Source organism: Anomaloglossus baeobatrachus, chromosome 1, assembly GCF_048569485.1.
Source record: "Anomaloglossus baeobatrachus isolate aAnoBae1 chromosome 1, aAnoBae1.hap1, whole genome shotgun sequence".
Classification (NCBI taxonomy): Eukaryota; Metazoa; Chordata; class Amphibia; order Anura; family Aromobatidae; genus Anomaloglossus; species Anomaloglossus baeobatrachus.
In genome coordinates, this window is record NC_134353.1 from 848,582,365 (window position 1) to 848,602,100 (window position 19,736).

Consider the following 19,736-nt stretch of genomic DNA (forward strand, 5'->3'; position numbering starts at 1 on the left):
AGAATTGGAAGTATTTATTGAGCATGTGCGACCTGCCACTAAAGAACAACAGGACGTATTCATGGTCAACCAAGTAAGGCCAGAGTCCCACTTACAAGAGACTAACGCGAGTCTCGCATTGGCATCACCCGGCATGGCCACACACTTTCCTGACAGCAGCGGGTCAGCTGCATGTATTTCTGTGCAGCCGAGACGCTCCTGTCAGGAGAGTGTACGGCCATGCCGGGTGAAGCGATGCAAGACTCGTGTGAGTCTCTCGCAAGCGTGACTTGGGCCTAAGAAATCCTCTGACAAGCAGATTTTCAGGAGGTAAAATCCAGAGTAGCGAGCACTTTTGGAAACATTGCATTTGACACGTTAATTTATTTTAGAATTTTAAACCCCTGAGCGAGGATTCATTTTGCAGGAATAACCCCTTTAATACCTGATAGCCAGAAGCTGAACTGCGTATTTTGCAGTGTGAAAGGCATCACAGACGCCATCATAACCCACTTGTAATCTGTCGTAAAGTAACCTCAACGATCAGAAAAAAACTGACAACAAAATAAATAAAAAAATACTAAATTCATGAAATCAGTATAACTAATTAAATAGCAAGGGGCGGTGGGGCCTGGAGCTATGGGGGCTCAGCCTTGCAGCATGGGTGTTGTGAGGCACCAGGTCACCTGCCCATCTGGTACATTGTCACTGCTGCAGCGGCTGGCGCGTGGTTCCACACTTTTAAGACATAGATTAGGGACCCACTCAGAGGTTTGCTGTGACCTTGCAGTGGGCTTCATACAGTCTGATCAGAAAGTTAAACTAAGAACCTTATGTTCCAGTATTTAATTTTTGCCTAACGGCCTTAGATCAAAGTATGATTTTGGGATGTGTGGTTCATGTCTTTTTCCCAGGTGTACTAATTAAATAGCAAGATAACAAAATAGAAAAATTATCAAAAGTAATATTACTTTGTCAGCAGCTGCTCCGTTTAAGTCTTCATTTCTCTTGCGCTTTAATGGACTTGAGGTCTTGGTAGACGGTTTTACCAGATTTGGCACAGGCCTGACCAGTCCGACACGTTTTAGTTGCGCTGGCTTGATGGTGGCAGATTTATCTTCACTGGTACTAAAAAGGAGGGACAGAAGTTAAAAGCTTAAAGTGCTAATAATAATCTGCAAATCTAATGACTTTACAAATTAAATCTTTCCAAATATTGTGGTTTAGCTATCCCTATTGTGGATATGCAGGTATGACATGGGACATCCCCTTTAAATCTAAGCATGGAAGACATTTTTTTCCTACTTACTGTCCAGCATCTTTACAGACATGATCAGCGGTGGACGTATCTGGCAAATCTTGTTTGGAGACCTCCCTAGTGGACGTCTCCTTTCGCACAGCTGCTCGGCTAAGGTTTGGGATAGGTTTTGCAAATCTTGTGCCGATGGGTTTTAAAGAAGCAGCTTTTCCTTTTTCAATGTCAGTTACAGCTTCTTTGGGTCTAAAGAAAAAAAAAAAAAAAAGAAGATTGTGTGTACTCACCGTAAAATCTCTTTCTCTGAGCCTTCATTGGGGGGACACAGGGCCATGGTTTTAGACACCTCTCGGCGGGAAGGATCTCCCTTAGGAGATCGACGAGAGAAGGGACCACCAGCGAAGGGAGTAAATCACCCTCTGGGAGAAGCAAACCGGGCAATCCATGGGCGCCAGGTTCTTGTCCCACACTGAAAGGAACGCTAGCTGAAGAGGACGAAGATGAAATTGAGTGAACGGAACAGCTTCCGTTGCCGCCACCCTCTTCCCTAAAATTTTCATCCCAAACCGCAGAGGAAGGCCGAGAGGTGTCTAGAAGCATGGTCCTGCGTCCCCCAATAAGGCGAAGGAGAAATATAAATATTAATTGACTTGATATTTAGACACACTATGGAAAATCCGTATTATCACCGACAAACAAATCAGAGGGAATCATTACATTCTTGAGAGGGTCTGTCAGTCCCCAAATTAGTGTTTTAACCAAGCCCAACACATTTTAGGGGACTATGACCCCCTCCCTTTCTCAACGCAAAAAAAAAATAAAAATAATATATTATTATTATTATTATTAATAATCTTGTGCTAAAAGCCATTGCCTTGCTAAATAAAAAATCCATTATTCCTCTTTAATTAGGTGCTCAGCGTATCTCAGGGTGAGGGGTCTTTCAGCTCAGTGCACCTTTCCTATATCTTAAGGTTATTTTCATGTCACTCTGCCTGATTGACTAGACTGGATTCACAGGAGTAAGTGCCATCTCCTCCTACATCAAGCACAGGCGCCAATCGATAAGCGTCCCAGGCCATGCGCAGCAGAGTCTTTATCCTGGAGGGTTTCTGTGTCGGTACCCTTACAAATGGCGCATGAGGGAAATTCCAGTGGAGATATTTCAGGCCAATGTGAAGCTAGTGTGAGAGAACAGAATCCACTCTGTTCTTATAGCGCCCATCTTGTCTTATAGATAATGATGTCATAGGGTTCAGCTAACACTGATGGGCAGGGAAGTTTCTCATTAATGTTCATACACCTACTGCTCTTATTGGTGCATAGTTCAGAGGGAAGTTATCCTTTGTCTGTGATACTATATAAATTGATCACATGTACTAATAAAGGAGAATTCTTTGAGTACACCATAGTAAGGCTATGTGCTCACGGGGAAAGTGTCCTGCGGATACATCTGCAGGACATTACGCAGGAGCTCCCCGAAAACCGCAGCACAACTTTGTTTTAATGCTGCGGTTGTATTGCGGAATGTCCTGCGGATATGCTGCGGCATTGAGGATACAGTACCATGGCTTTGGCACTGCATCCTCAATGCAGAACAAGTGCCGGAGTGATTAGGGAGTTCATACTTACCTCCATCACGCAGCACTTCACTTTGCGGCCGTGTCTGTCTGCACCTTGCGGGCCTGAACTAGCTACGGCTGTCACATGACCGGAGCTCGTGCTGGCCCCGCCCAGCTCCTGGCTCCACCGTGTTCCTTTGCACTGGAGGAAGTGACTCCGGTGTCTTCTATCAAGGCAGGTAGTATAGGATCGTGCGGAAAAAATCCGCAGGAATAATTGACATGCTGCAGATTTTTTGGCAGGGAAATCCACATTATTTCCGCTGCGGAAAAAAAACAGCATGGGCACAGCACTCCCCAAATGCCATAGAAATGGCTGGGGACTCTCTGTACTGCGGATTTTTGAGAAATCCGCGGAATTTCCGCGAAAAAGTCGCAGCAAATTGCTCAAATTTTCCTAAGCGTGGGCACATAGCCTAAGTGTGTGGGCTATATTGATTTCCCGAGCGCTCGTAAAGCAAATCTTATTCATTTGGCGTTCAAGAGGCATAGAAGGAGTGTATTTCGCTCACACCAGCAATGTCTGTAAAGAAAGACTGGAGCAGAGATAACGTGAAGACATTTACATGGGAAGTTACACCGAACTGCTCAGCCACTCCCAATTTGCACCAAGCACCTAATTATAATATAGGAATAAAGGAGGATTTGTAACAAATGAACTCAACAGATTTTACCCTGAAAAGTATTATTTATCACGGTACACAATCCCGTACAAGGTGCTGTACTGGGATTAAACACATCTGCTCTCAGATCACATTTACAGCCTGCACTTATTACAGATAAGCTATGATCACGTAGCGCTTTAGTTTACATTCATTGGTTCAGTCGGGGCTTATGCCTCAAGCCCTGCAAAATGGGATTCAAGTCTATGTGCAGTCTGGGCCATTAACCCTAATAATGCAGATGGAGTCAGTGTTCTCTGGCGGACGTAATATCTGGCCGTATGCGCCTATTGGAAGCCTGCACCAAAACAAAGTTGACTACATCTTGCTGCCTGACTCAACTTGGCGTATATGGCCAAAAATTAAGCTAACCCTCTCCGCATCACCATCCACTAAGGGGTAACATGGGGGTGTTCCCACACACATCATATGGTTGGCAACTTAAGCCAAAATCAGTAGGTTCATCCACGTTTAACCTATTCTGTTTAGAGGCCTTTATGCTGTTACTTTATTTTAAAGTCTAAAATAAGGGAGAAAACGATCACAGCAAACACTCACACAAATGAACAAATACAGTGGAACCTTGGTTAACGAGAACAACTCTTTCTGTGCTTGTTAACCAAGTTACTCGTTCAGCAAAGCAAGATTTCCCATAGGAAATCATTGCAATGCAGACAATTCGTTCCACAACTTGTTAAAGGGAACCTGTCAGCAGAAATTTCGCCCAAAACCTAAAAGATTCCCCCTCTGCAGCTCCTGTGCTGCATTCTAGAAAGGTCCCTGTTATTATTGTGCCCCATGTGAGACCAAAATAAAGACTTTATAAAGTGGTACCTTTTTGTATTCAGATACTGTAAATGTGACACGGGGGCGGGCTCTCTGGCGTCCGTTATTCTGCCTCTTGGTCCTGTATGCCGCCCCCATCGCTCCTTTCCATAGCTGATGCACCGCCCACTGCTCCAGCCATCCCCGCGCATGCCCAGTGCCAGTCTCACGGGACTGAGCAGTGTGACTGCTGGTGACGTGTGCGCAGGCAAGTAATTATGGGCGGGGCTGTGATTGTTATCAGCAAGTACCCGCCCATAATCTCGTGAGCGCACAAACCTCACCAGCGGTCACACTGTGCTCAGGGTAGTGCTAGACTGTATGGGCTGCTTCCAGGGATGACGTCCCTTTTGTCACGTGATAGTATTTTGAACACGTCCCTATCACGTGACAAAAGGGACGTCATCCCTGGAAGCAGCCCAGTCCCATGAGACTGGCACTGGGCATGCGCAGGGATGGCTGGAGCAGTGGGCGGTGCATCAGCTATGGAAAGGAGCGATGGGGGCGGCATACAGGACCAGGAGGCAGAATAACGGACGCCAGAGAGCCCGCCCCCGTGTCACATTTACAGTATCTGAATACAAAAAGGTACCACTTTATAAAGTCTTTATTTTGGTCTCACATGGGGCACAATAATAACAGGGACCTTTCTAGAATGCAGCCCAGGAGCTGCAGAGGGGGAATCTTTTAGGTTTTGGGCGAAATTTCTGCTGACAGGTTCCCTTTAAATATCCCATCCTGGTCCCCTATTGTGCCATTCCACACATGCACAAACACGCACAAACACACGCACAAACCCAGATTATGCTCACCTTACCTTCCGTTCCCTCGCCGGTCTCATGGAACTTGCAGTTCACCCGTACAAGACGTGTATCGGGTAACCAAGGCGACCAATGCCGGACCTTCCGCACTCAGCATGCTGACGTCTAAGGCAGGAGCAGCTTGCCTCTAATTGGCCAGCGCACTGCATTTGAGTAGCGCCTGACAGGGGAAGTTCCTCCCTCATCGCGATGGTTACCGGATACAAATCCTGTGGAGGGAGGACCTTCCCCTGTCAGCCGCTACTCAAATCAGATGCAAGCGGCTCCTGTCTTTAACGTCAGCGCTCTGGGAGCTGAAGGTCCGGCATCGGTCGCCTTGGTTACCCGATACTTGCAAGTTCCAGGAAGCCGGCGAGGGAACGGAAAGTAAGGTGAGCATAATATGTGTGTGTGCGCTTGTTTGTGTGTGTTTGTGTGGACTGCAGGAGCGGGTTAGAGCGCGGTGGATGTACGGAACCGGAAGTGTGTGCGGTGAGTATGTTGCTCGTACACCAAGGCTTTCTCGTAAACCGAGTTACAAATTTACAGAAAGCCTTGCTCGTTAGGCGAAATACTCGCTAACTGGGTTACTCGTTGAGCGAGGTTCCACTGTATTGGTAAAAAAAAGAGAATTTTGTTTACTTACCGTAAATTCTTTTTCTTATAGTTCCGTATTGGGAGACCCAGACCATGGGTGTTTAGCTTCTGCCTCCGGAGGACACACAAAGTACTACACTAAAAAGTGTAGCTCCTCCCTCTGAGCTTATACACCCCCTGGTGAGCAGACCCAGCCAGTTTAGTGCAAAAGCTGAAGGAGAATAGCCACCCACAAGTAGAACAGAGCAAGAGCCGGAACAACCGGAGACTCTGTCCACGACAACAACCGGTGAGAACACGCGGAACAAGAAAATTGCCAACAGGCAACAGGGAGGGTGCTGGGTCTCCCAAAACGGAACTATAAGAAAAAGAATTTACGGTAAGTAAACAAAATTCTCTTTTTCTTTATCGTTCCTTTGGGAGACCCAGACCATGGGACGTTCCAAAGCAGTCCCTGGGTGGGAAATAAACAGAAAAAACTAAGAAGTAGGCAGAACCTAACTTCACAAATGGGCGACAGCCGCCTGAAGGATGCGTCTGCCCAAGCTCGCATCTGCCGAAGCATGAGCATGCACTTGGTAGTGCTTCGAAAATGTATGCAGGCTAGTCCAAGTGGCAGCCTGACAGACTTGTTGAGCCGTAGCCTGGTGCCTAAAAGCCCAAGAGGCACCGACAGCTCTGGTTGAATGTGCCTTGATCCCCGGCGGGGGAGGCACCTGAGTACTCTGGTAGGCGTCCGAAATGGTCGATCTAATCCAACGGGCTAAGGTCGGCTTAGAAGCAGAGAGGCCCTTGCGCCGACCTGTGGTTAGCACAAAAAGAGAAGTGCACCGCCTAAGTGCAGCGGTGCGAGACACATAGATCCGGAGAGCACGCACCAGATCCAGAGTATGCAGCGCTTTTTCAAAGCGATGAACAGGAGCCGGACAAAAGGAAGGTAGGGTAATGTCCTGGTTAAGGTGGAAAGGAGAGACCACCTTAGGAAGAAAGTCCGGAGTCGGACGGAGAACCACCTTGTCTTGATGAAAAACCAAAAAAGGGGACTCCGAAGAGAGCGCAGCCAAATCAGAGACTCTCCTGAGGGAAGTTATGGCCACCAGAAAGGCCACTTTCTGTGAAAGACGATACAAAGAAACTTCCCTAAGAGGCTCAAAGGGGGGTTTCTGCAAAACCGTGAGAACCAAATTAAGGTCCCAGGGATCCAAGGGCCGCCGGTAAGGCGGAATGATGTGAGACACGCCCTGCATGAAGGTGCGGACCTGAGCCAGCCGAGTGAGACGCCGCTGGAACAGAACTGACAGAGCTGAGACTTGTCCCTTGAGTGAGTTGAGGGACAGTCCTAGCTGCAGACCGGACTGTAGAAAAGACAGAAGGGTCGGCAAGGAGAAAGGCCAAGGAGGATGGTCGGTAGAGCGACACCAGGACAGGAAAATTTTCCAAGTCCTGTGATAGATCTTAGCGGAGGAAGACTTACAGGCCCGAGTCATAGTGGAGATGACTTCAGGAGGAATACCAGAAGCCGTCAAAATCCAGGACTCAAGAGCCACGCCGTCAATTTGAGAGCCGCAGAATTCAGGCGGAAAAACAGACCTTGCGAGAGTAGGTCTGGACGGTCCGGGAGATGCCACGGCATCTCTACGGATAGATGGAGCAGGTCTGGATACCAAGCTCGCCTGGACCAGTCCGGTGCAATGAGGATGACTCGACGGCCCTCCATTCTGATCTTGCGCGGGACTCTGGGCAAGAGAGCTAGAGGGGGAAACACGTAGGACAGACGAAACTGGGACCAGTCTTGAACCAGAGCGTCCGCGGCGAATGCCTGAGGATCGTGGGAGCGAGCCACGTAAACAGGAACTTTGTTGTTGTGACGGGATGCCATTAGGTCCACGTCCGGAGTGCCCCATTTGCGGCAGATTGACTGAAACACTGCCGGGTGCAGGGACCACTCGCCACCGTCCACGGTTTGATGGCTGAGATAATCTGCCTCCCAGTTTTCCACGCCAGGGATGTGGACTGCGGATATGGTGGACTCGGAGTCCTCCACCCATTGAAGGATGCGTTGTACCTCCAACATTGCCAGGCGGCTGCGTGTCCCGCCTTGGTGATTGATGTAGGCAACCGCTGTCGCGTTGTCTGACTGGACTCGAATGTGCCTTCCCGCCAACAGGTGGTGAAAAGCTAGGAGAGCTAGAAGCACGGCTCTGGTCTCCAGCACATTGATTGAAAGGGCTGACTCGGACGGAGTCCAAGTGCCCTGCGCGCTGTGGTGGAGACATACCGCTCCCCAGCCGGATAGACTGACATCCGTGGTGAGGATCACCCAGGACGGGGCCAGGAAGGAGCGCCCCTGGGACAGAGAGAGGGGCCGAAGCCACCACTGAAGAGAGCTCCTGGTCTGTGGCGACAGAGCCACTAACCTGTGTAAGGAGGAAGGCCGCTTGTCCCAACAGCGGAGAATGTCCAGCTGCAGGGGGCGCAGATGGAACTGGGCAAAGGGGACAGCCTCCATTGACGCCACCATTTGACCCAGCACCTGCATCAGACGCCTGAGGGTATAACGGCGGGGCCTCAGCAGAGAGCGCACCGCCAGTTGGAGGGACTGCTGTTTGACTAAGGGCAACTTCACAAGTGCCGGCAAAGTCTCGAACTGCATCCCTAGGTACGTGAGACTCTGGGTCAGAGTCAGAGTGAATTTGGGAAGATTGACAAGCCACCCGAATTGGGCTAGAGTGGCGAGAGTGAGCGAGACACTCCGCTGACAGTCTGCGCTGGATGAAGCCTTGACTAGAAGGTCGTCCAGGTAAGGAATCACTGCCAACCCCTGGAGGTGCAGAACCGCAACCACTGCTGCCATGACCTTGGTGAATACCCGAGGGGCCGTGGCTAACCCGAAGGGAAGAGCCCCGAATTGCAAAACTTCTTCCGAATAGGCTGGTTGGCCACGGCCCCACGTTGGGCGCCAAAAACTGTTGTAGCTGTTCTGTTTTGTCACAAGTCAGCTTATGGGATCACCAGTGAGGTCTTCTCAATTAGGCCTCTTCAGACCTAATCAAGATCGAGCGCTCGGAGAAAAAGACCAGCATCCATGTGGGCATGATCAATTTTCTGTTTATTTAACCAAAGTACACTTTATTTATACCATTTACAGATCAATGTGATATTGCAAATAAGGCTTCTAAGCTGGACTTTACAAGTTGCTCATATGACCTTTAAGTTTTAGCAAAGCAAAAATGTAGAGTCATGCATATGAGATAAGAAGAAGATAAGAAGAACATTTAGAGACAAAATAATCCTTGAGCATGTCTCTTATTCCGAAGGCTCCATAATGACTATGAACTACCACCAGATATACTTACTAATAACAATAAAATATCTTTAATGAAGAAATATAGAAACTATTAACCCTTCTATATCATAAGGAATCACTGCCAACCCCTGTAGGTGCAGAACCGCAATCACTGCTGCCATGACCTTGGTGAATACCCGAGGGGCTGTGGCCAACCCGAAGGGGAGAGCCACAAATTGGAAATGATCTTCTCCGATTGCAAAACGTAGCCAACGCTGGTGTGAAACTGCAATTGGCACATGCAGATAGGCATCTCTGATGTCGATGGACGCCAGGAAATCCCCTTGGGTCATTGAGGCAATGACTGATCGCAGAGACTCCATGCGAAAAGGCCGCACCTGAACATGCTTGTTGAGAAGCTTGAGATCCAGGATGGGTCGGAATGTACCGTCCTTTTTGGGGACTAGGAAGAGATTTGAGTAGAAACCTCTGAACCGTTCCCGGGCGGGAACCGGTACAATTACTCCGTTGGCCTGCAAGGATGCCACGGCCTGTGAGAAGGCGGCAGCCTTGGAGCAGGGGGGAATTGAGAGAAAAAATCTGTTTGGCGGGCTGGAAGAGAAGAGAATTCTATCCTGTAGCCGTGGGAGATGATATCTCTCACCCACTGATAGGAGACGTGTTGAAACCAAGCGTCGCCAAAGTGGGAGAGCCTGCCACCGACTAAGGACGTTGCTGGAGCGGGCAGATAGTCACGAGGAGACTGCCTTAGTGGCAGCACCTCCTGCGGTCTTCTGTGGACGCGCTTTTGGGCGCCAGTTGGATTTCTGGTCCTTGGCTGAGTTAGCGGACGAGGCCGAGGGCTTAGAGGACGACCAGTTGGAGGAACGAAAGGAGCGAAACCTCGACTGATTCCTACCCTGGGCAGGTTTCCTGGCTTTGGTTTGTGGCATGGAAGTACTCTTCCTGCCAGTAGCTTCCTTAATAATTTCATCCAGCTGTTCTCCGAACAGCCGGGACCCAGCAAAAGGGAGCCCAGCAAGGTACTTCTTTGAAGAAGCATCTGCCTTCCACTCTCGAAGCCACAAGATCCTGCGGATAGCGAGGGAATTAGCCGAAGCCACCGCAGTGCGGTGAGAAGCCTCCAGCATGGCAGACATGGCATAGGATGAAAAAGCTGAAGCTTGGGAAGTCAAGGCAACCATTTCGGGCATAGATTCCCTGGTGAGGGAATGCATCTCCTCTAGAGAAGCAGAGATGGCTTTGAGAGCCCACACTGCTGCAAAAGTCGGGGAAAACGAGGCCCCCGCCGCTTCATATACAGATTTGGCCAGAAGGTCAATCTGGCGGTCAGTGGAATCCTTAAGGGAGGTGCCATCAGCCACCGACACAACGGTCCGGGCTGAGAGCCTAGACACCGGGGGGTCTACCTTTGGGGACTGAGCCCACTCCTTGACCACCTCAGGTGGAAAGGGAAAACGGTCATCAGAACCACGCTTTGGGAAGCGTTTGTCAGGACAGGCCCTGGGCTTGGTCACAGCGGCCTGAAAACTGGAGTGGTTAAAGAACACACTCTTTGCCCTCTTAGGCGAGGTAAACTGGTGCTTTTCTGCCAGAGAGGGTTGCTCCTCTGACACTGGCGGATTGAGATCCAGTACAGAATTAATGGAAGCAATAAAGTCACTAAGATCTGAGTCACTTTCGGACAGATCAATGGGGTACATGGAGTTAGCCTCCGAGCCCCCTGTAAAGGCATCCTCCTCATCCTGCGAGTCAGCTCTTGAATCAGAGCCACGGGAGGAGGAGGGAGAGGGAACCCTGCGTCTCTTTTTAGGAGGACGAGGTCTGGGACCTGATGATGAATCCTCTGTGAGATCCGGTCCTGAGAGACCCCTAGCAGCAGAGGCACCCTGTGAGGGGGGCTAATGCATATTCAGCAAAGTCCTGGACAGAAGTCCCATGGACTCAGCAAAAGACTGGGAGATAGACCTAGAAAAGGATTCTACCCAAGTCGGGGGCTCAGCCACAGGAGCAGGAGCAGCCTGAGAGACCACTGGGGGAGAGACTCCAGGCTGTGGCACCGCCAAGGTAGAGCAGGCATCACAATGTGGATAGGTGCTCGGTTCAGGCAGCAGGAGCTTACATGCAGCGCATACAGCATAAAGCTTTGGAGCCTTGCTCCTCGTGTGAGACATGCTGCTGGAGTGGGGGCTCTGCCAGAGAATGAACCCCAGAGAGTATATACAGAGGTCCACAACCAGAGACCGGTTGTGGCTTACCAGACCGCTGGAGCGGTGTTGTGTGCCCTCCAGATCCCGAAGCCCGGACCCCCAAACACAGCACCTCAGCAGGGATGCAGAACGCAGACCAGCGCTGAGTGAACTCTGAGAAAATGGCCGCCGGAGCGAAGAGATGGGGCGGGACTTGCATGAAGAGCGGGATCTGGAGGGCCATAGAGACCTACAGGGGAGGAGACACGCACAGCAGTGGGGAGTGTCCCTCCCCTGTGCAGAACGGCCGCCGGGAGGAGCCGCGCTGTCCCTCTGCATGAGTGACATGTGAGGGTAATGAAACGAAACTAGGCCTCCGGCGAAGCCGGGGCCTAAATTTGAGCGGCGAGGCCGACGCACAGGCACCATCGGCGCGGTTCTCGGGCGACAGCTAGAGAACCCGCCGGAAATGTCAGTAAATACAGTAAGCACACTCTCCCCAAACAATAAAGCACAGGGACCCCCAAATATAAACGTCTCAGGTACTTAGCTGCTGAGACGCAGGGCCAGGTCCCTGGGGATGAGTGCTCCGGTCCAGCAGGGTCCTGAAGGGCTGCGGATGGAGACCGGTCTCCTGCCAGGCATGGAGACCGTGCTGGCTCCCACTTCAAGCCAGAGCCCAGGAGGGATGGTGAAGGAGCACGACATGTAAGGCTCCAGCCTAGGAAATCAACCTTACAACACCGCCGACACAGTGGGGTGAGAAGGGACATGCCGGGGGTCCAGACGTGGACCCGCAGTTCTTCAAACTCATTCCAAAAGGAAAAAATCATATGAGAATGCATGTGTGGATGTATGCCTCCTGAACACAAAGCGATAAACTGGCTGGGTCTGCTCACCAGGGGGTGTATAAGCTCAGAGGGAGGAGCTACACTTTTGAGTGTAGTACTTTGTGTGTCCTCCGGAGGCAGAAGCTAAACACCCATGGTCTGGGTCTCCCAAAGGAACGATAAAGAAATATTTCTCTTGTAGTGAAATGTGCGGCTTCCTGCAGACCACAGCAATATCAGCTTACTGCATATACTGTTGTGAAGCCTGAGGAAGGCTAATGTCTCTTCTTTTATTTCACACATACAATGCTGACATGAATATAACTTACTGGGCCGGCACTTTATCAGGAGCTCCATCACAAGCATCATTTACCGACGATTTATTCTCTGCATCTGATAACACTTTTGCATCCAATGAAATATTGGAACCATCCTAAAATTGCAGAAAAATAAGATACAATATTATTAACCAATTATGCAGTTATTAAAATGAGCATATATTTATCTGTGGCCACCATTAATGAAGTGTCCATAAATCAGAGTTAAGGGAACAGTGTAGCTTGCTGTGCTAGGCCATGTTGGTAACCTCCTTCATTCCCATGGGATTTACAGAAACAGTGTGAGCTCCGTGGCTCTCTGCTGTCCATAGCCTCACGTGGTTGTGGCCAGGACAGAGGTATTCAGTATCTCAGCCATGAATGGCTTTGGTGTGAATAACCTCTTTTGGTGGCAGTCAGTCATACACACATTTGGGCTGGGCACCATCCTTCCCATACACATGCGGTTTAACCAAACACTTGTTCTTAATGGGGAGAGGGGAATAAAGTCTCTGCCAGTCTCACTCCTATTCAGCATTTCTTACATTGCCGGTGTCAGTTGTTCCAGGCCTCGTCTCTTCCCGCACAGAGGACACAGGAGTAGCAGTCATTGCTGATCTTGGCGTTGATTTGCTTAAATTTGGCTTTGGTCTTTGTAATCTACCCCTTGTAAAACCTGGTTTCACTGTTTTTCTTTCACCATCAGATACACTTTGTTCTTTATCATTTCTAGAAAAAGAGATCAATCATCTTTAGCGATCTTCCAATCCGGGCTCAAAGAATAGATTTATTACAACTGTATCTTAATCCACCAACAGTATAGGAAGTATAGGAAGACTTCAGCTTCTAGTAAAGATTTCAGCATCATGGACACACAGCTTTAGGTTATACCCATGAGTAACATCTGTCAAAATCTTTATGTCACACTTGCACAAAAAGATAACACTGGCAAAGTTCGATATCAAACCGCCATTTATTTACACAATTCTATACGGTATCCAAATCAGTTTGGTTCTGCTCATACGTCTGTGAATGGACAGAAATCACTGAGCAGTGCCAAAAGGAGTTTGGAATTGAAGCCTTTTTATTCTGAAAGTAAGGTTTTAGTCTGAGATCACACATTTCACCAATGTGAACATCTTCCATGTGATCTGTGACATCAGAAGATCATTAAATGCCCAAGTGAAAACAAACAGAACATAATCTAGGCAAATTTATTTAAAGGGAACCAACCGCCTCTAGAATGCTACAGGGCCATAAACACCTTCCTAGATGACCCCCATGATTAAGGCTACTTTTACACATCAGTTTTCTGCATTCAGGCACAATCCTTTTTTTTCCTGATCCAACGGATCTGGCAAAAAAATGTAAAAACCGTATCCACCGGATCCGTTTAACGGATCCGTTATGCCGAATGCGTAAAAAAACAGATCCGTTTTGCATCCGTTCTTGCATCCGTTTTGTCCGTTTTTTTTTTTTTGCTGGATCCGTTTTTTCAAAACATTGGAGCATGCTCAGTTAACAAAACCAGATCCGGCAGCCGCATCCGGCGTCCATAGGCTTCCATTGTAAAACACACCGTATTGCAACGGATCCGGCGCGATGCGGTTTTTTTAAGGGGCCAAAAAACGTTACATGAAATGTTCCAACCGGCAGCCGCGTTAATTAATTTTGCCGGATGCAACGCAAACCATCAGGCACAATCCGGTAACAATGCAAATCTATGGGGAAAAAACGGATGCGGTACCGGATGCGTTTTACCCGTTTTTTTCCGGATTGTGCCTGATGGAAAAAACCTGATGTGTGAAAGTAGCCTTAACTGCTGATTTTATGGAGACATTAATTGAGCTTAAAACACAGCCATGAGCAGCACTGGAAAGTCATCTCCGCTCTGCTACTGATGGGACTGGGCAAAGTCTCCCCTCTGTAAGCTCAGCTTGTCGGATGTCCCCCCCAGTGTGTGGTATCTGACCTGGCTGTGCAGGGCATCAATCAGGGCAGAGTAGCCATTTAAAGGGTGACAGGATTGTGTCTAGTCACCAATGCAACACTGCTAAGCCACTGGTGAAATTACAAGAGAAAAGGTTTGCGTACAGTGTTAGCCAGTTGAAAAAATGATTGATTGTTCTCAGTGACAGAAACAAAATTATAATTTTGTAGTTGTGATACCTTATAATGGCTAACTAAAATAAAATGAAATAGTTTTACAATGCAAGCTTCAAGACTTCTCAGGTCCCTTCATCAGGTATAGTATGACAAAATATGACTCAATAGAAAATCTAAGGAGTCTCCTCCAGAGACTGAGGGCACCAGGCCTCTGATCCTACATGGATATTGGGACAATAAACCTTACACACCACTAATCAAAGCTAATTAAGGATTCTCTCTCAAAGCTCAGTGTTTGTTTATTTAAATGTCTTTTATTATGCCATCCCTCTGCTCTGTTTGTGCATATATTTGTGTTTCTTCAGATATTTTGTTATACCATGCCTGATGAAGGGACCTGGGAAGTCTCAAAAGCTTGCTTTGTAACACCATTTTATTTTAGTTAGCCATTCAAAAGGTATCACAACTACAAAATTATAATTTTGTTTCTCTCACTGAGCACAATCAATCACTAGTGAGATTATGACATGCAGTGCTTTAAAGGCTAATAATTTCTTCTCGAATTTACCATGTCCTGTGCCCCTGGGCCTCAGAGACTGTGCGCACAAGCCCGTGGGGCCTCAGAGACGGCGCACAAGCCCGTGGGGCCTCAGACGCCGCACAAGCCCCTTGCGTAAACATTTTTCTGTGTAATAGGAGAAGTGTAATTCAAATGGAAATCAGAAATCCAACAGATGATTCAGCATGAAGGCCCCCCAAAAAATACAGGTCTACTTTCAAAAGCAATTTTCAATCATACTAAAAGTATACTTAAAAGCACTAAACTCAAATAAGCTAAGAGGTGAATGAGACGTTCCACAAACATACATGGCAGGTGTAGACCCCACAGACGTCCCGGGACATGCTCCATTATCAGGTTTTTCCAAAGTATTAGAATCCTCTTCAATAACAGAGCTTTTCTCATTCCTTTCTGCCTGTAAGGAGGCAGCTCCTGTTTCATTACCATGACTCTGCCAATACAGAAAGTGAAATGCATTAAATTCAAACTTTCAAGTTCTTTTTCCCATGAAGCTCAAGTCCTGGCAGAATTTCACCACAAAAAATTATACACAGACGGGACTAAATTATAAATGTTACCAAAGTGCTTTGTACATTTACTAAGTTTGCAAACTGGTCTCCTCGCAAAGCTCTCCCTTACATACTGTATGTTTTTTGGCTCATTTCTCGGTTGCTGTGGTCACTGGCCATACGTTACTGGCCCCACCGCTCAGCACTGAGCGATAATGGCACATGAATGCTACAGGCACTGATTGGCTACAGTGGGCGCAACACTTGCCTTTTGAAAACAAAGACCGCTGGAGCTTTAGGGGGGCTAAAAGAGGAGAAATGAGTGCGAGTGGGGTGTTAATAATTGCAGCAAATTCTGTATATTTCATTGGAACCTTGTAACCCCATCACATCAATGTGTAACCTCATATGCAGGAAAGTCACATCCTAAGTATGTAATGGATGTAAAATCACTTTATAGTGATGTTCTAACACTTTAAGGCCCTGTGCGAACGTTGCTTTTTCATACTTTTTTTCTATGCGGATTTTAATCAAAACTGCAAGGAAAAAACGCATGCCAGCAAAGTCTATGAGAATCGTGACTTGCTGTGCACACGCTGCTTCTTTTATCCTTGCAGATTTTGTGGTTCAAAAAAAGAGAATTTTGTTTACTTACCGTAAATTCTTTTTCTTATAGTTCCGTATTGGGAGACCCAGACCATGGGTGTTTAGTTTCTGCCTCCGGAGGACACACAAAGTACTACACTTAAAAGTGTAGCTCCTCCCTCTGAGCTTATACACCCCCTGGTAGCCAGTCCTAGCCAGTTTAGTGCAAAGCTGAAGGAGAATAGCCACCCACAAGTAGAACAGAGTAAGAACCGGAACCGGAGACTCTGTCCACGACAACAGCCGGTGATAACACACGGAACAAGAAAATCGCCAACAGGCAACAGGGAGGGAGCTGGGTCTCCCAATACGGAACTATAAGAAAAAGAATTTACGGTAAGTAACAAAATTCTCTTTTTCTTTATCGTTCCTTTGGGAGACCCAGACCATGGGACGTTCCAAAGCTGTCCCTGTGTGGGAATAAAAAGAAAAAACTAAGAAGTAAGCGGAGCCTAACTTCACAAGTGGGCGACAGCCGCCTGAAGGATGCGTCTGCCCAAGCTCGCATCTGCCGAAGCATGAGCATGCACTTGGTAGTGCTTCGAAAAGGTATGCAGGCTAGTCCAAGTGGCAGCCTGAGAGACTTGTTGAGCCGTAGCCTGGTGCCTAAAAGCCCAAGAGGCACCGACAGCTCTGGTCGAGTGTGCTTTGATCCCCGGCGGGGGAGGCACCTGAGTACTCTGGTAGGCGTCCGAAATGGTCGATCTAATCCAACGGGCCAAGGTCGGCTTAGAAGCAGAGAGACCCTTGCGCCGCCCTGTGGTTGGCACAAAAAGAGAGGTGCACCGCCTAAGCACAGCGGTTCGAGACACATAGATCCGGAGAGCACGCACCAGATCTAGAGTATGCAGCGCTTTCTCAAAGCGATGAACAGGGGCCGGACAGAAGGAAGGCAAGGAAATATCCTGGTTAAGGTGGAAGGGAGAGACCACCTTAGGAAGAAAGTCCGGGGGCGGACGGAGAACTAACTTGTCTTGGTGAAAAACCAAAAAAGGTGACTCCGAGGAGAGCGCAGCCAAATCAGAGACTCTCCTGAGAGAAGTTATGGCAACTAGAAAGGCCACCTTTTGAGAAAGACGATACAAAGAAACCTCCCTAAGGGGCTCGAAAGGGGGTTTCTGCAATACCGTGAGGACCAAGTTAAGGTCCCAGGGATCCAAGGGCCGCCGATAAGGCGGAATGATGTGAGACGCACCTTGCATGAAGGTGCGGACCTGAGCCAGCCGGGCGAGACGCCGCTGGAACAGCACTGATAGAGCTGAGACTTGTCCCTTGAGAGAGTTGAGGGACAGTCCTAGCTGCAGACCGGACTGTAAAAAAGACAGAAGGGTCGGCAACGAGAATGGCCAAGGAGAATGGCCGGAAGAGCGACACCAGGACAGGAAAATTTTCCAAGTCCTGTGATAGATCTTGACGGAGGAAGACTTACGGTGCCCGAGTCATAGTGGAGATGACTTCAGGAGGAATACCAGAAGCCGTCAAAATCCAGGACTCAAGAGCCACGCCGTCAATTTGAGTGCCGCAGAATTCGGGCGGAAAAATGGACCTTGCGAGAGCAGGTCTGGACGGTCCGGAAGATGCCACGGCATCTCCACGGACAGTTGGAGCAGGTCCGGATACCAAGCTCACCTGGGCCAGTCCGGTGCAATGAGGATGACTCGATGGCCCTCCATTCTGATCTTGCGCAGGACTCTGGGCAAGAGAGCTAGAGGGGGAAACAAGTAGGACAGACGAAACTGGGACCAGTCTTGAACCAGAGCGTCCACGGCAAAGGCCTGAGGATCGTGGGAGCGAGCCACGTAAACCGGAACCTTGTTGTTGTGACGGGATGCCATTAGGTCCATGTCCGGAGTGCCCCACTTGCGGCAGATTGACTGAAACACTGCCGGGTGCAGGGACCACTCGCCACCGTCCACGGATTGACGGCTGAGATAATCTGCCTCCCAGTTTTCTACGCCAGGGATGTGGACTGCGGATATGGTGGACTTGGGAGTCCTCCGCCCATTGAAGAATGCGTTGGACCCCCAACATTGCCAGGCGGCTGCGTGTCCCGCCTTGGTGATTGATGTAGGCAACAGAGGTCGCGTTGTCTGACTGGACTCGAATGTGCCTGCCCGCCAAAGTCCTGGACAAAAGCCCCATGGACTCAGCAAATGACTGGGATATGGACCTAGAAAAGGACTCTACCCAGGCTGGGGGTTCAATCACAGGTGCAGCAGCAGCCTGAGAGACCACTGGGGGTGAGACTCCAGGCTGTGGCACCGCCAAGTTAGTGCAGACATCACAATGTGGATAGGTGCTCGGCTCAGGCAGCAGGAGCTTACATGCAGAATAAAGCTTTGGAGCCTTGCTCCTTGTGTGAGACATGCTGCTGGAGTGGGGGCTTTGCAGAGAATGAACCCCAGGGAGAATATACAGAAGTCCACAACCGGAGACCGGCTGTGGCTTACCAGACCGCTGAGCGCGGTGTTGTGTGCCCTCCAGATCCCGAAGCCCGGTCCCCCAGTCGCAGCACCTCAGCAGAGATGCAGAATGCAGGATGTCCCAGAGCAGAGTGAACTCTGCCTGAGAAGAGGGCGTTCCTATAAAAGAGCGGGAACTGGAGGGCTATAGAGACCTGCAGGGAAGGAGGGACGCCCCAGCAGTGGGGAGTGTCCCTCCCCTGTGTAGAACGGCCGCCGGGAGGAGCCGAACCTGTCCCTCTGCATGAGTGACATGCGAGGGCAGGAAAATGAAACTAGGCCTCCGGCGAAGCCGGGGCCTAAATTTAAGCGGCGAGGCCGACAAGCAGGCACCATCGGCGCGGTTCTCAGGCAAAAGCTAGAGAACCCGCCGGAAAAGTTAAAACAATCACATACAGCATACTCTCCCCTTACAATAAAGAACCGGGACCCCCAACATAAACGTCTCAGGTACTCAGCTGCTGAGACGCAGGGCCATGTCCCTGGGGATGAGTGCTCCGGTCCAACAGAATCCTCAAGGGGCTGTGGATGGAGACCGGACTCCTGCCAGGCATGGAGACCGTGCTGGCTCCCACTTCAAGCCAGAGCCCAGAAGGGATGGTGAAGGAGCGCGGCATGTAAGGCTGCAGCCTTGTAAATCAACCTTAACAACACCGCCGACACAGTGGGGTGAGAAGGGACATGCCGGGAGTCCAGACATGGACCCGCTTTTCTTCAAACTCTTTCCAAAAGTCAAACAAATCAGATGAGAATGCATGTGTGGATGCATGCCTCCTGACACAAAGCAATAAACTGGCTAGGACTGGCTACCAGGGGGTGTATAAGCTCAGAGGGAGGAGCTACACTTTTAAGTGTAGTACTTTGTGTGTCCTCCGGAGGCAGAAGCTAAACACCCATGGTCTGGGTCTCCCAATAGGAGCTAGAAGAAAAGGAATTTACGGTAAGTAAACAAAATTCCCTTTTTTTTTTTTTTTTATTGCGTTTGCGTATTTTTTTTTCACATGCATTTTTCCTGCTTATTATTTTTTATTTTTTTTTTGTCATGGCGGTTGCAGAGGTTCCCCTCTGCCAA

General features: G+C 49.1%; 1 protein-coding gene across 4 annotated transcripts in view; it reads right to left on the reverse strand.

The window, feature by feature from the left end:
• BDP1 (BDP1 general transcription factor IIIB subunit) overlaps positions 1 to 19,736 on the reverse strand; it is a 260,324-nt gene that overhangs the window by 62,623 nt on the left and 177,965 nt on the right. For all 4 annotated transcript variants that reach the window (XR_012727216.1, XR_012727217.1, XM_075325283.1 and 1 more), the window contains exons 26-30: positions 15,357 to 15,499; positions 12,929 to 13,112; positions 12,396 to 12,499; positions 1,289 to 1,480; positions 951 to 1,107 (exon numbers count right to left, since the gene is read on the reverse strand). Coding sequence is in view for 2 of the 4 variants with exons in the window: in XM_075325283.1 (XP_075181398.1) it covers positions 951 to 1,107; positions 1,289 to 1,480; positions 12,396 to 12,499; positions 12,929 to 13,112; positions 15,357 to 15,499 (780 nt within the window). In the remaining 2 variants the exon portion in view is untranslated. The remainder of the gene's footprint in view (positions 1 to 950; positions 1,108 to 1,288; positions 1,481 to 12,395; positions 12,500 to 12,928; positions 13,113 to 15,356; positions 15,500 to 19,736) is intronic.